Source organism: Gracilinanus agilis, chromosome 5 (assembly GCF_016433145.1).
Source record: "Gracilinanus agilis isolate LMUSP501 chromosome 5, AgileGrace, whole genome shotgun sequence".
NCBI lineage: Eukaryota > Metazoa > Chordata > Mammalia > Didelphimorphia > Didelphidae > Gracilinanus > Gracilinanus agilis.
The window spans coordinates 273,991,660-274,011,487 of NC_058134.1; the positions used below are offsets into that span (position 1 = coordinate 273,991,660).

Consider the following 19,828-nt stretch of genomic DNA (forward strand, 5'->3'; position numbering starts at 1 on the left):
TCTAAGAAAAGATTTAATTCTTTTTCCTTTTTGAAGACATGAGGAGTGAACTACATAATTTAATATGTACTTTCTCGGGGACGGCTAGGTGGCTCAATGGATAGAGAGACAGACCGAGAGACAGGAGGTCGCATCTGGCCTTAGACACTTCCTGGCTGGGTGATCCTAGGCAAGTCACTTAATGCTCATTGTCTAGCCCTTACTGCTCACCTGCCTTGGAACTGATATACAGTACTGGGTTTTAAAAAAGTACTCTCTACATATATTTATACACATATATTCATTTAGGGGTGTGTGTGTGTGTGTGTGTGTGTGTTTTAAAACAGAGTAAACCCAGGGGGAAGAGCCACCAAATTTCATAAAATGGGCAGAAAGGGTGAGACAGGTTAGACTTTCAGAGAAAATGTTTAATTCTACTTCCTGTTTGAAGACATAAGGAGGCTCACAGCAAACATTGCACCCCAATGCTCAGTAGTCTAATAACTGTAAACTACAAAAACATACATTTTTCATTAAAAATACATACATACACGAAAAGTTTTGAAAAGCACATTTTCAATCACATCTGAATTCTTGAGTTCAAATGAACAATTAACCTCTTCTTTTATTCACTAAAAAGGAGCGTTCTAAAATTTTAATAAATTTCTCTCTGAGCTGAGCTTTGAAGTTTTGATACCACCCAAGTAGTGTTTTTCGTCTTTGAATCTTTTCTTGTAAGCTCATATTTTTCTCTTTTTCTAAAATTGCAGGAAGTTCTTTCCAGTCTTTAATGAAGATAAACGGGGCCCCCATATCCTTAAGGAGCTTCAGTGGAGTGCTAGGAGATGTGGCTGCCTTCCCACAATTGCCTGGTGTCATTACATCTTCTACAACAGGAATGGAGCCATAGGAACAAGCCTCATAAATTCGGTAACACTCCGTGTTTATTCCTACGGGGCACAATGTGAGATCACTCTGAAGTAAAGCATCTTGATAGTTCTTTAAACTTTCATTGGTTTCTTGAGGCTTCCATCTAGGAAAGAAGAAAATGAATGTGAATTTCTATTCCATACTAATTGTTTTCCAGAAAAAAATTGTATTTCAATATCAAGAACTAGAAATGGCTAAATAAGAAAATGGAAATGGGTCAGAAAATGAAAATCTTATCTAAAAAGGACTAAATAAATGCATTATGAAAACTTGTTGATGTTCAAGTTCACAATAAAAAAACCAACATTTTGGGACTACTACTGAAGATGTTATAATTATCAATTTTTTTATCCAGTAGCTTCCTAAAGACTTTTGTGAATAATATTTACATGTTTTTCCTGTTTTTCTCCCTGAACTGACTTAAAGAGTTCTGTAATCTCAATATAAAATGCTAAGTTAACTTTAAAAGCTGAACTGGGAATAGGCTTCAATGGTTTGGAACAAAGTACTAGAATAATTTAAATAAAAACTTTCTGAAGGGCTATTATCAAGAGGACAATAATAAAAATGTTTAGCTTAATTTTACTGAAGGATTTTTTTTAAATAAAGAAGAAAATCAAAGAATGTAATTTCCAAGTTCTTACAAAAACACATTTTAAAAAAATGACTAGGGGGCAGCTAGGTAGCTCAGTGGATTGAGAGTCAGGTCTAGAGATGGGAGGTCCTAGGTTCAAATCTGGCCTCAGACACTTCCCAGCTGTGTGACCCTGGGCAAGTCACTTGACCCCCATTGACTACCCTTACCACTCTTTTGCTTTGGAGCCAATACACAGTATTGACTCCAAAACGGAAGGTAAGGGTTTAAAAAAAATTGACTAAAATTTTTTAGATGAGAGTCTTCCATTGATGTTCATAGAAAAGTCTGAGTTGCTCTTAAAATATTTATTCATCGACTGCCATGCAAAAAACATGAGATGGTCCATAATTTTGAGGATCATTATAATGGCATTTCTTTGACCCTTCTGATGTGTTAAGTGAAGCAAACAGAAGGCTCCTCTCAGTTTTTTGGGTTGTTGCTCCATGTTTGCTGAGCACTCCCATCCTTCTCTTCCCAATCACAAGGTGTTGCTGGCCCTGAGATCACTGAAGCTGGAAGGAAGCTGATGCTACAGAATCCCAGAGCAGCCCGATGCACGCTGCCAAGATGAACAAGTTCTACGTCTTCCTGGCATTCGCTGCATCTCAAGGGCATCAGCAAATGCCAAAGGAAAGCTCTGGCAAATGACATTTGCCCTTGACCTGCCACGGTCACCCCACGGGGGCTTCTGCCTGTAAGACGCCCCTCAAAGCTTCAGACACGACCAGACGTCCTTCAGATAAACAGCCCTGAGAGGGCAGCAGCGATCTCTAGCAGACCTTCCGTGGCAGTCCCACGCCACAAGGCTTTCTGTCTGACTTTAGGAAACCAAGAGAAAATGCAAAAGAAAGAAACTTACTCCTCTCTGGCTGCAACCCAGCACAATTTACTGTTTTTATCATGCTTCAAAATGTCCATTAGAGTCTCCCGGGATGAATTTTTATAAATGGTTCCTAAGAAATTACACAAGAATGATCTCTCATCGTGCAACATTGACCAACTAGGTTCCACCACAGGGAAGTTCCTGTACCTACGAGAAGGAACACGCACGTTAGTTCACAGTGTGTCCCGCCAGTCTGCACTTCAGTGCCGAGGCCGGGATGGTGAAACTGCATAAGCCAACAACTACTGCAGACTGAGAGCTGGAGATTAAGATTTATTTTTTACTTTATCTGAGTTGTCATCCCTCACCCCAAATGCTGACAGATACCAAAAACACGGACTTTTTTCCCTCGCGTTGGGGTGAACGCCATCTCCCTCAGGGCACCGCTGGTCCCTTGCTGCCTCCCATCACTCATCTACATTTGCTGCACTCAAAGCTTCGCAACAATGACTGGTGTGCAGTCCTGGCGTGTTGGCTGGCCCAGAGGCTTAGGTCAGATGTTCCTAAACTTTTGTGTAGGAGGACTCCCTTTTAGGTTACGATATTCCACAGAGAGGATGGGAATTAAAAAGGACATCATTGAGGGGAACAGCGAGTTGACTCAGTGGATAAATGAGTCAGTCCTAGAGACGGGAGGTCCTGGGTTCCAATCTGGCCTCAGACACTTCCTAGCTGTGTGACCCCCATTGCCTAGCCCTTCCCACTCTTCTGCCTTAGAACAAATACACAGTATTGATTCTTAGATGGAAGGTAAAGGGTTAAAAAATATTTTAGAGACCAAGTATGTCAGTAAGGCATGTACACAAATAAGCATGAAATAAGATAAAAAAGTGAACAGTACAAAGTGACCCAGAGAAGGGATATAAGAAAAATTTCACTTGGTGGGAGTGGGGGTTAGGGTTTGGGCCTGCATTTTAATCTATATTAGCTCCTCATTAGGGAGCCAATGAAAAATTCTGAGCAGGACAGTAACACAATCATGGAACTGAATATCTGATGGGGCATTAAACAAAATGTTTTGCCAAAAATAATTTTTAAAACATTGAATTCTGTGTCTTAGTTATAGAAGTATGGAAGAATTGGAGAGCTAAATCAATTGATTTATCATCTAACTTCTGGAAATTATACTCATACCTAGTAAACACAGACATAGAACTGATTTTCCTATTCTGAAAAGTCTTTAAACACAGTTGATTCCATAATTTTCTTTATAATGGCATAGAAATTAAAGAGTTCAATTCTGAAAGAAAATGTGATTACTACAGTTTATACTTACGTGGCTACTCCTAATGGCCACTGGAAAACATCTTCTTCATTAATCCCAGGGCTATCATATATTATAAAAAGTAGTTCCACAAAGCCTCCATTTCTTTTCAGATATGGATCGATCCATTTGTTATTGCATTGTTCACTTCCAAGTAAGACAACAGCAACATGCTGGAGTTTCTGAGTGTCTACCAAAGTTTTTGTATAGAGTAACCACTGTGTGGCAAAAGAGATCTTTGCTGCTTCTCTTCCATTTAAAACAAGCACCACATTCTTGATCTCAGATGAGAAGTATCCTGGGTAGAGGGCTGGACCAGTGATGAAGCTGTAACATTAAAACAAAGGAACCAGATATCTGGATATGTTAAGACATTTAATCTTCACTGTAAAACTTGTCAAAATTTTACCCAATTCTTCAGGTTTTCTATAATTGTACAGTAGACTTTCTGTTGAAGCCAAGCTTTAAATGATGGGGTATGGCTGTCGAATACTGCCAAATAATCATAGGCCAAGCAAAAAGCAGCACCCAGAACGTGAAGTGTTAAGATCAAAAGGAAAATAAATTACATCTAGCTTCGTAAATAGTTTTTGGGTACCTTCTCAATCTCAGGCACAGGGATAATCATGACAGACATGAAAAGGTGCTGATGTTCTTCCTCCCACCTCACTTTTTCCTTTTATTTTTTAAACATTACTTTAGTTTTTCCCCTATTACATGTAAAAACAGTTTTTTAAACATTTTTAAAACAAGTTTTGAGATCCAAATTCTCTACTTTCTTCTGACCCTCCCTGAGATGATAAGCAATAATCTGATATAGTATTCCTTTTCAGTAATTTTATGGAAGAGATCTCAAAAATGGAAAGAAAAAAAATAAAGTAAAATATAGTATGTTTCAAAGTCCATTAATTACTTTTTTTTTTTTTTGGAGGGCAGGAGGCATTTTTCATCATGAGTCTCTGGGATTGTCTTGGATTGTCTTGGATCACTGTATTGCTGAGAACACACAGGTCACTCACAGCTATCTATCAAGAAATATGTCAAAAATTGGAAACTAAGGGTGTATCTGTTTAGGTTCTGAAGAGAGAAGATGAAGCATACCACTCACCTCTTCCCAGAGAGGCGATGAATTTAAGATGTAGAAAGAGAGATTTTCTGGCATGGCCAATATGAGACAGATAATGGCATTTATATAGGGCTTACTATATGATTATACTGTGCTTTGTGCTTTATAATTACATCTCATTTGATCTTCACAAAAACCCTGGGAAGCACATGCTTTTATTATCTCCATTTTACAGTTAAGGAAATTGAGGCACACAGAGGTTAAGTGACTTGCCTGGGGTCATGTGGTTATTAAGTATCTGAGGCTGGATTTGAAGTCAAGTCTTCCGAACCCAGAGCTCTATCCAGACTGCACCTGCCTGACAAAGCAAGGTCACAGAGCAGCTTACTGGAGGGAATATTGATAAACTGTGGGAAGGCTCTGTGTATCCCCACTGAAAGGGTTATCCAAAGTACGGGGACTTGGGGATCTTAGAAGCCCATCTCCCCACCTTCTTACAAGCTACTTTTCTCAGGGCTTGATTCAGTGTATGAGTGGGTAGAGGGGAGAGGGCCAGATGGAAGAGAAAGAGACAGAGGGAATGTACCTATTGGCTCTTAAATGAATAGCTGATTATGATTGACCTGATAGGACTAACTGCTTTATGGGACAGTCTTTTAGGCTTTCATATACATTCTAATTGTGAATTTACTCATAAAACAGTTTAACTTAATTTAGTTTTGGGAGAGGGAGTTGAATTTAGGCTAAAAAACTGGAATTTTTGCACATCTATATAATGTACATAACTTGTATGACTTCAGTTTTCAAGCATTTTTACTGGATTGTAGAAAACCATAGAAAATGATTGCCCTTAAGAACAACTTTAGATATAATTAATGATTTGATTAACTTTATTAAGTGCCTACTATGTGCAGGGGACTATTCTAGGTATTTGTAGTACTTTCAAGAAAAATGCAAAATGTACAAATATTTCACAAAGATGATGTATTATTAATGACTTTCAAATAGAGTTTAGTTGAACTATATTATTTTTCCTTTTCAAGTTTACAAGATTTGAGATTTTTTTTTTTCTGCTGTGGTGTTCACTTTGATGCAGGCTGTATGTAGCCCTTCCATTTCTTAGATGATAGTAATAAAGATTTAACACCAGGGAGAAAACCTTCTCCCAATAAGTTAAGGCAATATATCTAGTTTTTAAATGCCACATGGATCCATCTTAAAATAATCCTGAGCTTAAATATTTTAAAATCCTGAAGATGAAAAAAAAACGGGAAATGTGATACAGAGTTCACTGACTATTTTTGATTGCCTACAAATATGAGAAAAATGAAAAAACTAAGGGCATTCTACAATAGACAATTCTTGACACTGCCCATCACAGGAGACCTTTTCTCCCCACTTTGATAGAAATGAACAAGGAAATAGGTGGGTAGCACTCCTTGTGGTCTGAAGAACAGAAAAGGGGACAGCTAAAAAGTTTTATTAGTCCAGGCCAGCATCCAGGGAATTTATACTAGCAAGGAGTTTGAGCTCTCTGCTCCTATTTCTTAGTCACTTTATAGCCCTTATCCTGCTCTTTATGCAAGAGTTTCTATGTTTCCCACCTCCTCTCCAGCCCCCCAGATCCTAGAGCCATTGGTTCAGGGCTGGGCAAGTTCTCACTAGAACTTCTTGCTAGTAGGAAGAAATTTATATAATAAGAGTTCATTTTTTCAAGGAGATGGAAGTTTGGTTTTATAGTATTATAATTTAGCTCATGATGGGTTATCTAAGTTTTGTGGGTTGGCCTTAGGTCCCTAGTAGCAAAAATTTATATTTCTAACAGAAAATGTATCCTAAATAACGTATATGAAAACTTAAAAAAACATAACCAGTTCCCAAGTTGGGGACTATCTACCATAGTTCCCATAACTTAAGGACTTTTGAGGTAGGGTGAGCTACCTTCAATGATGAGGAGAAGCAACTCTTAGATAACTAGCAGTCTCAGAGCTGTCTCAAGTGCTGAGAGGCTGTCACTTGCTCTTGGGACACGATTATTATGTATCTGAGACAGGACTTGAACCATCTCAACTTATCTGATTTTAGGGCCAGCCATCTCATCACCTTTTGCCTTTTAATTGGGTGCTTGCTTAGAAAAACAATTATTATATACTATTAAAAAAAAACACAACCAATGGTTGTATGTTTTTGTGGAGTCGGCATATATATCATAATGTGCCTAGCTATTAGGCATCATGTGCATCCCATTATGTACCTATATGATACATAATGTGTAAAACTAATAGAGTCAGGACCATGTTGTGGGTTGCTTATATAGAATATAATCTGTATATGCCAAACAGACCTAAAATCACTAATTGCATACTCCTCCGTTAGTCATATAGGACTAGTAATCATCGCTGCCCTAATACAAACCACGACCAGCTTTATGGGAGCTACTTCACTAATAATCGCCCACAGCCTGACATCCTCCTTATTATTCTGCCTAGCTAATACCAACTATGAACAAATTCACAGCCGTACAATAATTCTCGCTCGAGGCTTACAATTAGTTCTACCACTAATGTGTACATGATGACTACTAGCTAGCCTAGCCAACTTAGCCCTACCCCCATCCATCAATCTCCTAGGAGAACTGACAGTCATTATCTTATCATTCTCATGATCCAACCTTTCTATTCTCCTCCTAGGAATTAACACAGTTATCACCGCCCTATATTCCTTATACATACTTATTACTTCCCAACGGGGAAAATTCACCCATCATCTCACCCCTATTTACCCGTCCCTTACACGAGAACACATACTAATAATTCTTCACATCCTACCACTAGTCATACTATCACTTAACCCAATGTACATCCTAGGAATAACATACTGCAAATATAGTTTAACGAAAACATTAGATTGTGAATCTAAATATAGAAGTTTAAACCTTCTTATATGCTGAGAAAGTATCAAGAACTGCTAACTCCTGAGACCATAACTAAAATTATGGCTTTCTCACTTTTAAAGGATAGCAGTTATCCATTGGTCTTAGGAACCAAAAACTTTGGTGCAACTCCAAATAAAAGTAATTAACCCTATTCTCAATTCAACAGCTCTATTATCAATTATACTACTAACACTACCAATCCTGCACAGCCTTGTATTTCCTAATAAGACTAACCACTTCCCTTCCTATTGCAAAAACATAATTATATTAGCCTTTTTCGCCAGCCTCCCTCCCCTATTCACTTTTATCTACAACGACCAAGAATCAATCATCACTAACTGACACTGATTCTCAATCCACTCATTCTCCATCTCAATAAGTTTTAAACTTGACTTCTTTTCCATTATCTTTATCCCCATTGCCCTATTTGTAACCTGATCTATTCTTGAATTTTCCCTGTGGTATATACACGCCGATCCTAATATCTCCCGATTTTTTAAATACCTGACTATCTTCCTAATAACAATGACCATCTTAGTTTCAGCCAACAACCTATTCCAACTTTTCATTGGATGAGAAGGCGTAGGAATTATATCCTTTATACTCATCGGATGATGGTACGGACGAACAGATGCCAATACCGCAGCCCTACAAGCCATCCTATATAACCGCATTGGAGACATTGGATTCATAATATCCATAGCCTGACTAATACTAAGTAACAACTCATGAGATCTTCAACACATCTTCTCAACCAATATAGATACCATTGCCCTCCTTGGCCTAATTATTGCTGCCACCCGAAAGTCCGCCCAATTTGGACTTCACCCTTGACTCCCCTCCGCCATAGAAGGACCAACTCCCGTATCAGCCTTACTCCATTCCAGCACTATAGTAGTAGCCGGAATCTTCCTCCTAATCCGATTCCATCCTATAATCGAAAACAATCAAATAATCCTTACAACCGCTCTATGCTTAGGAGCCATAACAACCCTGTTCACAGCCATTTGCGCAATCACACAAAATGATATCAAAAAAATTGTAGCTTTTTCAACATCTAGTCAATTAGGCCTAATAATAGTTACTGTAGGCCCCAACCAACCTCACCTAGCATTCCTACATATCTGCACCCATGCCTTTTTCAAAGCAATACTATTTCTATGCTCCGGGTCTATTATCCACAGCCTCAATGACGAACAAGACATTCGAAAAATAGGAGGGTTATTTAACTCAATACCTATCACATCCTCCGCCCTAATAACAGGCAGCCTTGCACTCACAGGAACCCCTTTTCTAGCAGGCTTTTACTCAAAAGACTCAATCATTGAAGCCCTGAATACATCATACACAAACTCACGAGCCCTGATTATAACACTAATCGCATATTGTGTAAGGGTATGCAATGGGGGTCAAGTGACCTGCCCAGGGTCACACAGCTGGGAAGTGTCTGAGGCCGGATTTGAACCTAGTACCTCCCATCTCTAGGCCTGGCTCTCAATCCATTAAGCTACCCAGCTGCCTCATATATATATATATATTTTAAAGCAAGCTGCAGTGATTTCTGATTTTATATAAAATTCTCATTTTCTGTTCTACCTTTTTCTGTATTCATGAAATTCAGATTTTTCTCTGTTGAAGCCCAAAAGATTTTACTCCAGCCCTTGACCTTAACCCCGTGTATGTTCACCTGTCTCAGGTGTGTTTCTTGTAGACAACATATGGTAGAATTTTGGTTTCTAATCCACTCTGCTATTTGCTTCTGTTTTATAAGTGAGTTCATCCCATTCACATTCAGGGTTATAATTTTTAGCTGTGTATTCCCTAACATTTTGGTATCCTCTCCTAGTTCTACCTCTTCCTATTATGGTATGTCCTTTTAAACCAGTGGTTTGTTTTAAATCAATACCCCTTGTCCCCTCCCTTGATTTAGTTCCCTTTCCACCCCCTCCCTTTTTATTCCTCTCTTATTATTTTTTAAGGCCTAATGTATTCCTCTCCCCCCTAGCTTCCTCTCCCTTTAAGAACTCATTACCCCCACTACCCTCCTTGGTTTGTCCCTTCTGACTTTATCCATAGGGTTAGATACAATTTGATATTGTAATGGATCTAACTAGTCTTCCCTCTCAGGATTAATTCCACTGAGAGTAAGGTTTAAGTATTTACTTTTAAGTTCTCTTCCTCTCCTTCTTATAATAGTATTCCTCCCCTCCCCTTCCCATGCCCTATTTGTGTGGTATAGATTATCCTATTTTTCTTATTCCTTCAAGTTTCTCTTGGTGCCATCTTCTATTCCCCCCCTCCCCCGGCTTTCCCTCCCATATCATTTTAGACCATTTAGTACTCCAACTTCTCCTTATTACTAATTCTTCTAATTACGATAATGAATTACACCTAATATTTCTCCATATAGAAATACAAATAATTTGATCTTATTGAAGCCCTTGAAGAAGGCAATTTAAAGGTCAGAGTTTTCTTTTGTTCCCCTCTCTTTCTTATTTACCTTTTCATGTTTCTCTTGGTTTTGTGGTTGGATATCAAACTTTCCATTTAGTCCTGGTCTTTTCTGTGCAAATGCTTGGAAATCTTCTATCTTGTTAAATGCCCATACTTTCCCCTGGAAGCATATAGTCAGTTTTGATGGGTATGTTATCCTTGATTGTAGACCCAATTCTCTTGCCTTTCTGAATATCATGTTCCAAGCCTTGCAGTCTAGTAGTGTGGAAGCTGCCAGATCCTGTGTAATCCTGATTGGTGTTCCTTGATATCTGAATTGTCTCTTTCTGACTTCTTGTAATATTTTCTCCTTAACTTGGAAGCTTTTGAATTTGGCTATTGCATTCCTGGGGGTTGTCTTCTGAGGATTTAGTGTAGAGGGTGATCTATGGATCCTTTCAATGTCTATTTTGCCCTGTTGTTCGAGGACATTGGGGCAATTTTGTTGGATAATTTCTTGTAATACACTATTTAGGTTTCTATTTATCTCTAATTTTTCTGGAAGACCAATAATTCTCAAGTTGTCTCTTCTAGACCTGTTTTCTTGATCTATTAACTTCTCATTGAGATATTTTATGTTTCCTTCTATTTTGTCAGTCTTTTGACTTTGCTTTATTAATTCTTGTTGTCTTATGAGATCATTGGCTTCTAATTGCCCAATTCTAGCCTTTAGAACTGGTTTTTGGCTATAATCTTTTGGTTTTCCTTTTCAATCTGGTCTATCTGGTTCTTCAAGGCTTCCAGCTGGTCATTTCTGGTCTGCCATTTGCTTATCAATTCATTTGATTTCTGAGCCTCACTTTCCAATTGCAAAATTCTGCCTTTTAAATTTATTTTCTTCTCAGATCTCTTCCATCTTTCTCATGATCTCAGATTTGAACTCTTCAAGATCTTGTGACCCATTTTCATTTTTTTTTTGGAAGGTTTGGATGTCTTTAATCTGGCAGTTTGTCCTCCTCTGTTTTCTGTGTTTTTTTCTGTGCAGAAGTTATGTGTTAGAGTTTTTTTCTTGGTCTTCTTGTTTATTTCTTGGGCCTTCCTTAGCATCATTATGCTTCTATCTGCCAGAAGTCGGAGTAAGGCAATCTGATTCTCTTCGTATGAAGTTAGGGAGCAGTTTTTGCCTGAGGCTACTTTGTGAGTCTCCTGGCTTCTCTGGGGACCCTCCTGGGGTGCCTTGTTTAGCTGTTTTCAGGGTCAAACCTTCATATTCCTAGTCAGTTGCCCAGAGCCCAGAACTTGGCCCGCACTTGCTCCTCCACCTGAGGTTTTCCCCTGAGTCTGAGCATGCTGGTTGCTGCTGCTGCCTCTCTCTGCCCCATTCTTGTGTCCAGGGTCTGAGTTTTCTAGCCACCTGGGGTCTCAGGGGCAAGCTCCTAGTGGTGCCAGTTAGTTGCCAAAGAGCTAGATTTTGTGCCCCCCCCCCCCCCCCGGCTCTAACTCTGGAGCACAGCCTCTGCCTCTGGTACTGTGGGTGGGGTGGGGAAGGGTTGATCCTCTTGTGTTTTGATGGGAGCTATAGTGTGGAAGTGCCCAAATCCCACGTACCTTTAATATTGCGCCCTATTGTGGGGTCCCTTTTTTCATCTGGATTTGTTTTTTTTGTCCTTTGGAGGTACGCTATATTGGTTGGTAAGGAGAGAAAGTCACCCTGCTTCTACTCTGCCATCATCTTAACTCGGAAATCTTCCACAATATTGATATTTAAAGACTAGGAAAATAAAGATGTAGCTAGCCATCAAAATGACCTTAAGTAAGGAAACTTATAAAAAACTTAAATTTGGAAAGTATTCAGAATAAGAAAATGGAAACTTAGAAAAGGAAATTAAAAAATCTACAAAATAAAAAACCTGACTTGACATTTTGAGAATAAACTAAAATTCTTAATTATAGATATTGTTAGAAGATTTTAAAAAATAATTTAAGAAAAATGTGACATCTTACTTTGGGATAGGGTCTGGAGATCCTTTGGTACAGGGAATTCTGTGGATGAGGAAATTCTCAACTCCTAGGTTGGAACTTTCTCTGCAACTTATCATTTTGGAGAGCTGCCTAGATCTAGAATATTTAGAAATTAAATTATTTGCCCCTGGTCACACAGGTGGAATGTGTAAGAGAGGAACTTAAACTGAGGTCTTCTTGGCTTCAAGGCCAGCTCCTTATTTATTATTTCATATTGTCTCTATTACTTTAACAATAGTAAAAAAAGAAAAAAGAAATCAAATGTCAGAATGTCCTGGGAACTTTTCAACATAAAGACTCTTGAGTAACTACATAGTTATATTTGCACAGGAAGGCAATCAGTGGCCAGCCAATTTCCCACAGTTTCTCAGTTGAACTATCTTCAATTCAACAATTGCAAAACTTGTAAAAAATGTGATTCATTTTGTAGCTATAGTTAATTAAATTTAAAGGTAGACTATCTAAACTCCCTGAACTTATAAATCAATTCATGTGAAAGGACTGAAAAAGTGAAATGTGACTCACAGGTGAATTTCACAGCTTAGTACCTGGTAGCTCCCCAAATTCTTTCTACTTTTTAGACCAATACATCATTTTTGGTTCTTGCTTTCTGTTCATCCTGGCTTCTCAGGCTTGATGCCCTGGCCTAGCTTGCTAGTCCTTGAACTAAGTTCTCCAGTTCCAAAATTTTAGGCAATTTCATGCTCTGGGCTCTCCCTAGACTAGTTTTTGGGTCTCCACTAGGAAACTTAGATATATAATTTTTGCTTATTAAATTTGCAGATGGCATGAAGCTGAAAGAGATAACTAACAAGCTGAATGGCAGAATAAAGATCCCCAAAGATTAACGATCTAGAATGATGAGCCAAATCTAATTATGTGGATCCCTACGAAATTTTATTTTAAATCATGTTTCAAAATGTCAACAACATGAGGAAGGCGTGGGCAAACAATAGTTCATGTGAAAAAGACCTAGTGAACAGCAAATTATCTAACAGCCTAATAGTTTATATTTTAAATATAGTTTATATTTTAAATATATTTCAAATCTTTGTTTTCCCAAAGTTGCTTTCTCTTTTAGAAAATATGTTCTAGGGTGGCCAGGGCAATGTCTGCTTAATATAATCTAAGAAAAGAAAACTAAACCCTTAAAATTATATCATGGGAATACTATATCATATATATATATATATATATATATATATATTTTTTTTTTTTTAAACTCTTACCTTCTGCCTTAGAATCAAAAGAAGAGAGATAAAGGTTAGGCAATTGGAGTTAAGTGACTTGCCCAAAGTCAAATGGTTATGAAGTGTCTGAGGCCAGAATTGAACCCAGGTCTTCCCAACTCCAGGCCTGGAGATCCATCCACTGTGCTACTTAGTTGCCCCAGAATCCTATGCAATTTTGATGAAGGCAAGAGAGACTCCTTTTTTTTTTTTTTTTTTTTTAATTTTAAACCCTTAACTTCTGTGTATTGACTTATATAGGTGGAAGATTGGTAAGGGTAGGCAATGGGGGTCAAGTGACTTGCCCAGGGTCACACAGCTGGGAAGTGTCTGAGGCCGGATTTGAACCTAGGACCTCCTGTCTCTAGGCCTGGCTCTCAATCCACTGAGCTACACAGCTGCTCCCTGAGGGACTCCTTTTTGAAGTGCTTTGAAGACAGCTGATTCAAATGTTTTTTTTGTTATCAGTAAACATAGCAGAATATATTTTCTGTAACTTTCAGTCAATTGTGTGACTATAGATAGGGCTTGATGAAGACAATCATTTATAAAAGCCTCGCTATTCTCCTTTCATATTTTCAAGGATTACTTCAATTATTTATATAAAACATTTTACTAGTGATTTATAAAGATAATAAAATAAGTATGCACATCAGTACTCAATGTCTTTTTCAGTAGAAATAATATTGGTCCATTTTCTCTATCCTTTGGGAATATCCATGATACAGTATAAAATGATCACTTAATAATCTAGAAATCATGTCACCATTTGCACTGATTAATCTCTTTATCTGATCCAACCACTCTTCTTCTCTATTTTTTTTAAAGTGACCTTTCCACTTCCTCCCAGACTACAAGAAGGCTGAAATGCCAGAGGTCAAAACAGAATTCCACTTTGATGAAAAAGATTATAAAGATATTAAAGTCAAATTTCATTTTCTTTGATTTGTAGATTTCTTGCTAGTGTTTTCTATGAATGCTCTTAGGATAAAGTGAATTTAGCTATGTCTCACTGTGAACTGTCTTTATATGTGCTTTCTTCTTTCCTTTTCATTGTTTTAAATTGTAATAGGGGTTGTGACAGGGACTATTTCAGTGATTTGACTGGCACAGGAAACGTAGGGGAAGAAATTCCCTCTACCTATTCAGATCCACACCTTCCCTTCATCTTCTAATTGCAGAGTTAGGTAGGTAATTTGTCCATGGTCACATAGCCAGTATGTGTCCAAGATAGAACCTGAACCTAGCTATTTCTGGTTCTAGGGTCATCTCTGTCCATTAGTACAATACTGCAATACCACCCATGAACTGCTGAGAACCTCTACAGTTTTACAAATGAGTTTGTACTCTAAACTGGTGTTGCTGTCTACTTTTACTTAGGAAGGAGATCGAAGGGTTACAATGGTTTCTGGCTTTTCTGGGTCCCTCTCTGGGATGACTATATTACATTGTTAACTTTTTTAAAGGAAATGTTGATAAGATCCATACTTTTACTTCTACTGTTCCTCTTCCCCTGCATCCCACCTTTTCCTATTTTTTTGCACTATTTCCTTGTCTGAATAGACTGATTTAGTCTCTATACCAGTGATTCCCAAAGTGGGTGCCACCGCCCCCTGGTGGGTGCTACAGCAATCCAGGGAGCAGTGATGGCCACACATGCATTTGTGGGCGGTGAATAACTGTAAGGGGGCGGTGATAGTATGTGACAGGGGGCGCTAAGTAATATTTTTTCTGGAAAGGGGGTGGTAGGCCAAAAAAATTTGGGAACCACTGCTCTATATTAACATCTTTTCCCTTATACCTATTCCTAATGAATTTGGCATGAGCCAATTTTATGATATAACCCATAATAAAGCATATATATATATGTATATACATATATATATGGCTTTTAGGGTACTATCCTCAACATCCAGTAGCAGTTAAATGATTTTTAGGGAAGCTCCCCACACTGAAACAGATAGCCTACTTATCCCTAATACTTAATTTTAGTTAGCTTGGGCACTGAGAAGAGTCACACAGCCAGTATATGTCAGAATTAAGAATTGAACTAAAGTAGTTCTGACTCTGATGCAGGTTTAATGTTATATGACCTTTTTTTCCTTTTTTTCATCAAATATAACTTCCTTAAGTAAAGTACTCAATAGAATTCATTCTATAAATCTATTTCATGCCATTACTGGTGGCGAGTAATTAGCATTGTGTCTGGCATGTAGTAGGCACTTAATAAATATATATATATTGGGGGACACATTACATGGATATCCTCAGTATCTGTAGAACTAGCTTTATTTCAAGCCTTCTCAACTGATGAAAAGTTTTATTAGATGGAATGCTCTGATTGGTGAAACAGTCAGAAGAGTTCTCTAGCTGCTTTTTCTTTATTCCTCATGAGGTGACTCTCACCCTCAAGCTTTTTGTAGACTTATAAAACACTGAATAAAATACATTTTAGCAGTCTGATAGAAAGATCAGACTATGCTGAAAGGAGAAGTTCTGATCTCAGACAGCTGAGGTCTGTTGTATGTTTTCTTAAATTTTGTGTTTAGTATTAAACTAAAGAGAATAATTTTTGTCTGACAGGCAGGAAGAGAATCATTACAGAGGGGTTATTACAAAAACCCAGGAGAAAAATTTTAGGAAAATCATTAGCATAATTGACCACATCAACAAAACCAACAAACTATATGATTATCTCAATAGATTCAGAGAAAGCTTTTGTCAAAATCCAAAGCCCATTCCTACTAAAAACAGTAGAGAACATTGGAATAAATGTAGCTTTCCTCAAAATGAGAAATAGCATCTATCTAAAACCATTAGCAAGCATTACATGTAATGAGGATAAGCTAGAAGCCTTTCCATTAAGATCAGGGGTGAAGCAAGGATGCCCATTATCACCTCTTTTATTCAATATTGTACTAGAAATGCTAGCTGGAGCAGTAAAAGAAGAAAAATATGTTTGAAGGAATTTGAATAGACAATGAGGAAATAAAGCTATTACTCTTTGCATATAATATGATGGGATACTTAGAGAATCTACCAAAAAACCCCAACTGAAACAATTAACAACGTTAGCAAAGTTGGAGGGTATAAAATAAACCCACATAAATCATCGGCATTTTTAAATTCTACCAATAAAGTCCAACAGCAAGAGACAGAAAAAGAAATCCCATTTAAAATAAATATAGACAACACAAAATACTTGGGAGTCTACCTGCAAAAACTAAACTCAGAAACTATCTGAACACAATTACAAAACACTTTTCAGACAACGTCAGATATAAAGAATTGGAAAAACGCTAATTACTCATGAATAGGTTGAGCCAATATAATAAAAATATAAATTATACCCTAAGTTAATTTATCTATTCTGCAAAATGGTTATGTCATAGTTAGAAAAAATTAATAAAATTAATCTGGAAGAACAAAAGGTCAAGAATATCAAGGGAATTAATGAAAAAAAAAAAGATATGTAGGAAGGGGACCTAGCCATACCAGATCTCAAATTGTATTATAAAACAGGAAGCATCAGAAGCTTGGCTAAGAAATAGAGTAGTGGATCAATGGAATAGATTAGGTACTCAACATAAAAAAATATATGTCTATTGTAACCTAGTGTTTGATAAACCCAAAGACCAAAACATTTTGGAGGAGAATGCACTATTTGACAAAAACTGTGGGGAAAACAGTATGGCAGAAGCTAGGCATAGACCAATATCTCATGCCATATACCAAAATAAAATAAAAATGGTATATGATTTAGAAATAAAGGGTGATAACATAAACGAATTAGGGGATCATAGAATAATTTACCTGTCAGACTTATGGATAAGAGAAGAATTTTTGAACAAACAAGATATAGAGACTATTATGAGATATAAAATGGATAATTTTGACTACGCTAAACTAAAAAGGGTTTGTGCTAGCAAAACCAATGTAACTAAGATTAGAAGAGAAACAAAAAAACAAGGAAAATTTTTATTGCAAATGTCTCTGACAAAGGCCTTATTTCTCAGAAATATGGAGAACTGAGTTGAATTTATAAGAAAAGAAGTCATTCTCCAACTGATAAATGATCACAGGATATAAACAGGTAGTTCTAAGATGAAGAAATTAAAACTATCTATAGTCATATGAAAAAAATCTTCTAAAACACTACTGATTAGAGAAATGCAAATTAAAACAACTCTGAGGTACTACCTCACATCTATTGGATTGGCTAATATGACCAAAAAAGAAAATAATAAATGTTGGAGGGGATGTAGAAAAACAAGGATGGCAATATACTGCTGGTGGAGCTGTGAATTGATACAATCATCCTGGAGAGTAATTTGAAACTATGTAAAATCGGTCATAAAACTGCACCCAGTGCATCCCTTTTGATCCAGAAATACTACTACTAGGTTTGTATCCTAAAGAGGTCAGAGAAAAGGAAAAAAGGCCTATTTGAATAAAAATATTGATTTCAACTTTTACTGTGGTGGCAAAGAATTGGAAACTAAAGGGATGTCCATCATTTGGGAAATGGCTGAACAGCTTATGGTATATGATTGTAATACTACTGAGCCATAAGAAATGACAAAGAAAATGACTTCAGAAAACCTGGAAAGATTTGTATGTGAAGGAGTAGAACCAGAAGAACAATGTATACCATAACATCAATATTGTATGATGATCAGTAAATTATTTAACTACTATTGGCAATGCAAGGATCCAAGACCACTCCAAGGGACTCCTGATGGAAAATGCTATTCACCTTCATAAAAGGAACTAATGGAGTATGAATACAGATTGAAGCATACCATTCTTCACTTTATTTCCTTCATGAGTATATTCTTGTATGTGTGTCTTCTTCCATAATGTGAGAAATATGGAAATATGTAATGTATGATAGCACATGTATAACCTATATCATATTGCTTGCCTCCCCAGGGAGGGGAAAGGGAATTGGAGGGAAAGAATTTGATTGCAAAATGTCAGAAAATGAATGTTAAAATTGTTTTTGCAGGCAATTGAAAAAAAAATATAACAGTCTTTGGGGGTGAAAAAAACCACCTGGGAAGCAAATAGCCAGAAGGAGGGGATAATCAATAATATAAAATTAGGAAAGAGGTCAAGATGGATAAATATTGAAAAAAGACCATCAAATTTGCAATTGGTATGTCACTAGTAACTTGTAGTAAGAAGATTTAGGTGAGTGATGCGATGGAGAGCAGGACAAGGGATTGTGAAATGAGTAGAAGGCAAGAAAGTGCTAACAATGAATATAGAAAGATTTTCCTTTTGAAATTTTGGATTTTGGCTGTGAAAGGGAAAAGTATGATAAGATAGTAGCTTAAAGGGATAGTTGGATCAAGTGAAGGTTTTTAAGGTGAGGGGCATGAACTGGGCATGTGTATAAGCAGTAGGAAAGGAGCTGATGGATAAGGAGAGATTAAAAATTAGGTAGAGGACGGTCAAAGTGGGAAAATCCCAGGGGGGAATTATGAGCAGAGTTGAGTTAGCATTTTGGAGAAGCTTTCTCCAAGAATGAAGCCAAAGAGGGGAGATTTGGGAGTGATGCTGATGTGATTTGGAGCACAACATGTCTACCTCCCTAAGGAGATCTCATGGATTATCTTTCCATTTTAATATAATTTTGTTTTGTCTTCTTGTTTTATTTATCATGAGAATGCCAATACTGATGAGGCTCAATTTTTCGAAGAGTATATTGATTTGTTGGTTGCTGAACAAAAAAAGTTAATAGTACTAATGGTTAGGCAGAGAGGTGTTCTACTTCCTTTCTGCCATTTTTTTTTTATGACCACCACTGAATAGCAGGGCTGAGGGCAAAACATCTTTTTATTTATTTCAAGGGTTGTCATGCTATGTCCCTACCTATAAAGATACTAAGTCACTTTTGTTCATTTTTGCATTCCCCTTTGCTCTTTATTAATGACTTCATTTCACTTGACTTAATTACTACTTTTCAGTTTTTTCAATTTATTGATATGTCTTACATTATAATATTACATATTTTTGGTCACTCTTTTCAGTCCTTATACTTTGTTATTTTTAAAGTGTTATTGATGCCTTTCCCTTTAACACTACATTCATTTCAAAATAGGCTCCTCCTCCTTCCTGGTTTAAAATCTTCCCTTAACAAAGATTAAAACAAAACAAAACATAAAAAGGAAGCAAAAGTTCAGCGAAACCAAATATGATACATAATGCATTGAGGCCATGCACTATGTTCCACATCCAGTCTTCAACGAGAGGTGGATGGAGTTTTTCATTTCTTATCTAGGGCAAAGCTTGTAAGTTATAATTGTGCCTATACTTTTAAAATCAGCATTTATGATTTAAGGATGGCATAGTTAGTTATTTAGAAGCATGGATAAGTTAGATAAATCAGGCAACAAAAAATTAGAAAGTTCTTTTATTATATAAAGTATGTAATTTCTGAAGAAA

The 19,828-nt window shown here is 37.0% G+C and overlaps 1 protein-coding gene across 1 annotated transcript in view; it reads right to left on the reverse strand.

Annotated features, from left to right (window-relative positions):
- Positions 1-389: 389 nt before the first annotated feature.
- RXYLT1 (ribitol xylosyltransferase 1) overlaps positions 390-19,828 on the reverse strand; it is a 34,811-nt gene continuing 15,372 nt past the window's right edge. The window contains exons 4-6 of the mRNA XM_044677513.1: positions 3,706-4,020; positions 2,406-2,576; positions 390-1,012 (exon numbers count right to left, since the gene is read on the reverse strand). Of these exons, the coding sequence (XP_044533448.1) occupies positions 592-1,012; positions 2,406-2,576; positions 3,706-4,020 (907 nt within the window). The 3' untranslated portion in view covers positions 390-591. The remainder of the gene's footprint in view (positions 1,013-2,405; positions 2,577-3,705; positions 4,021-19,828) is intronic.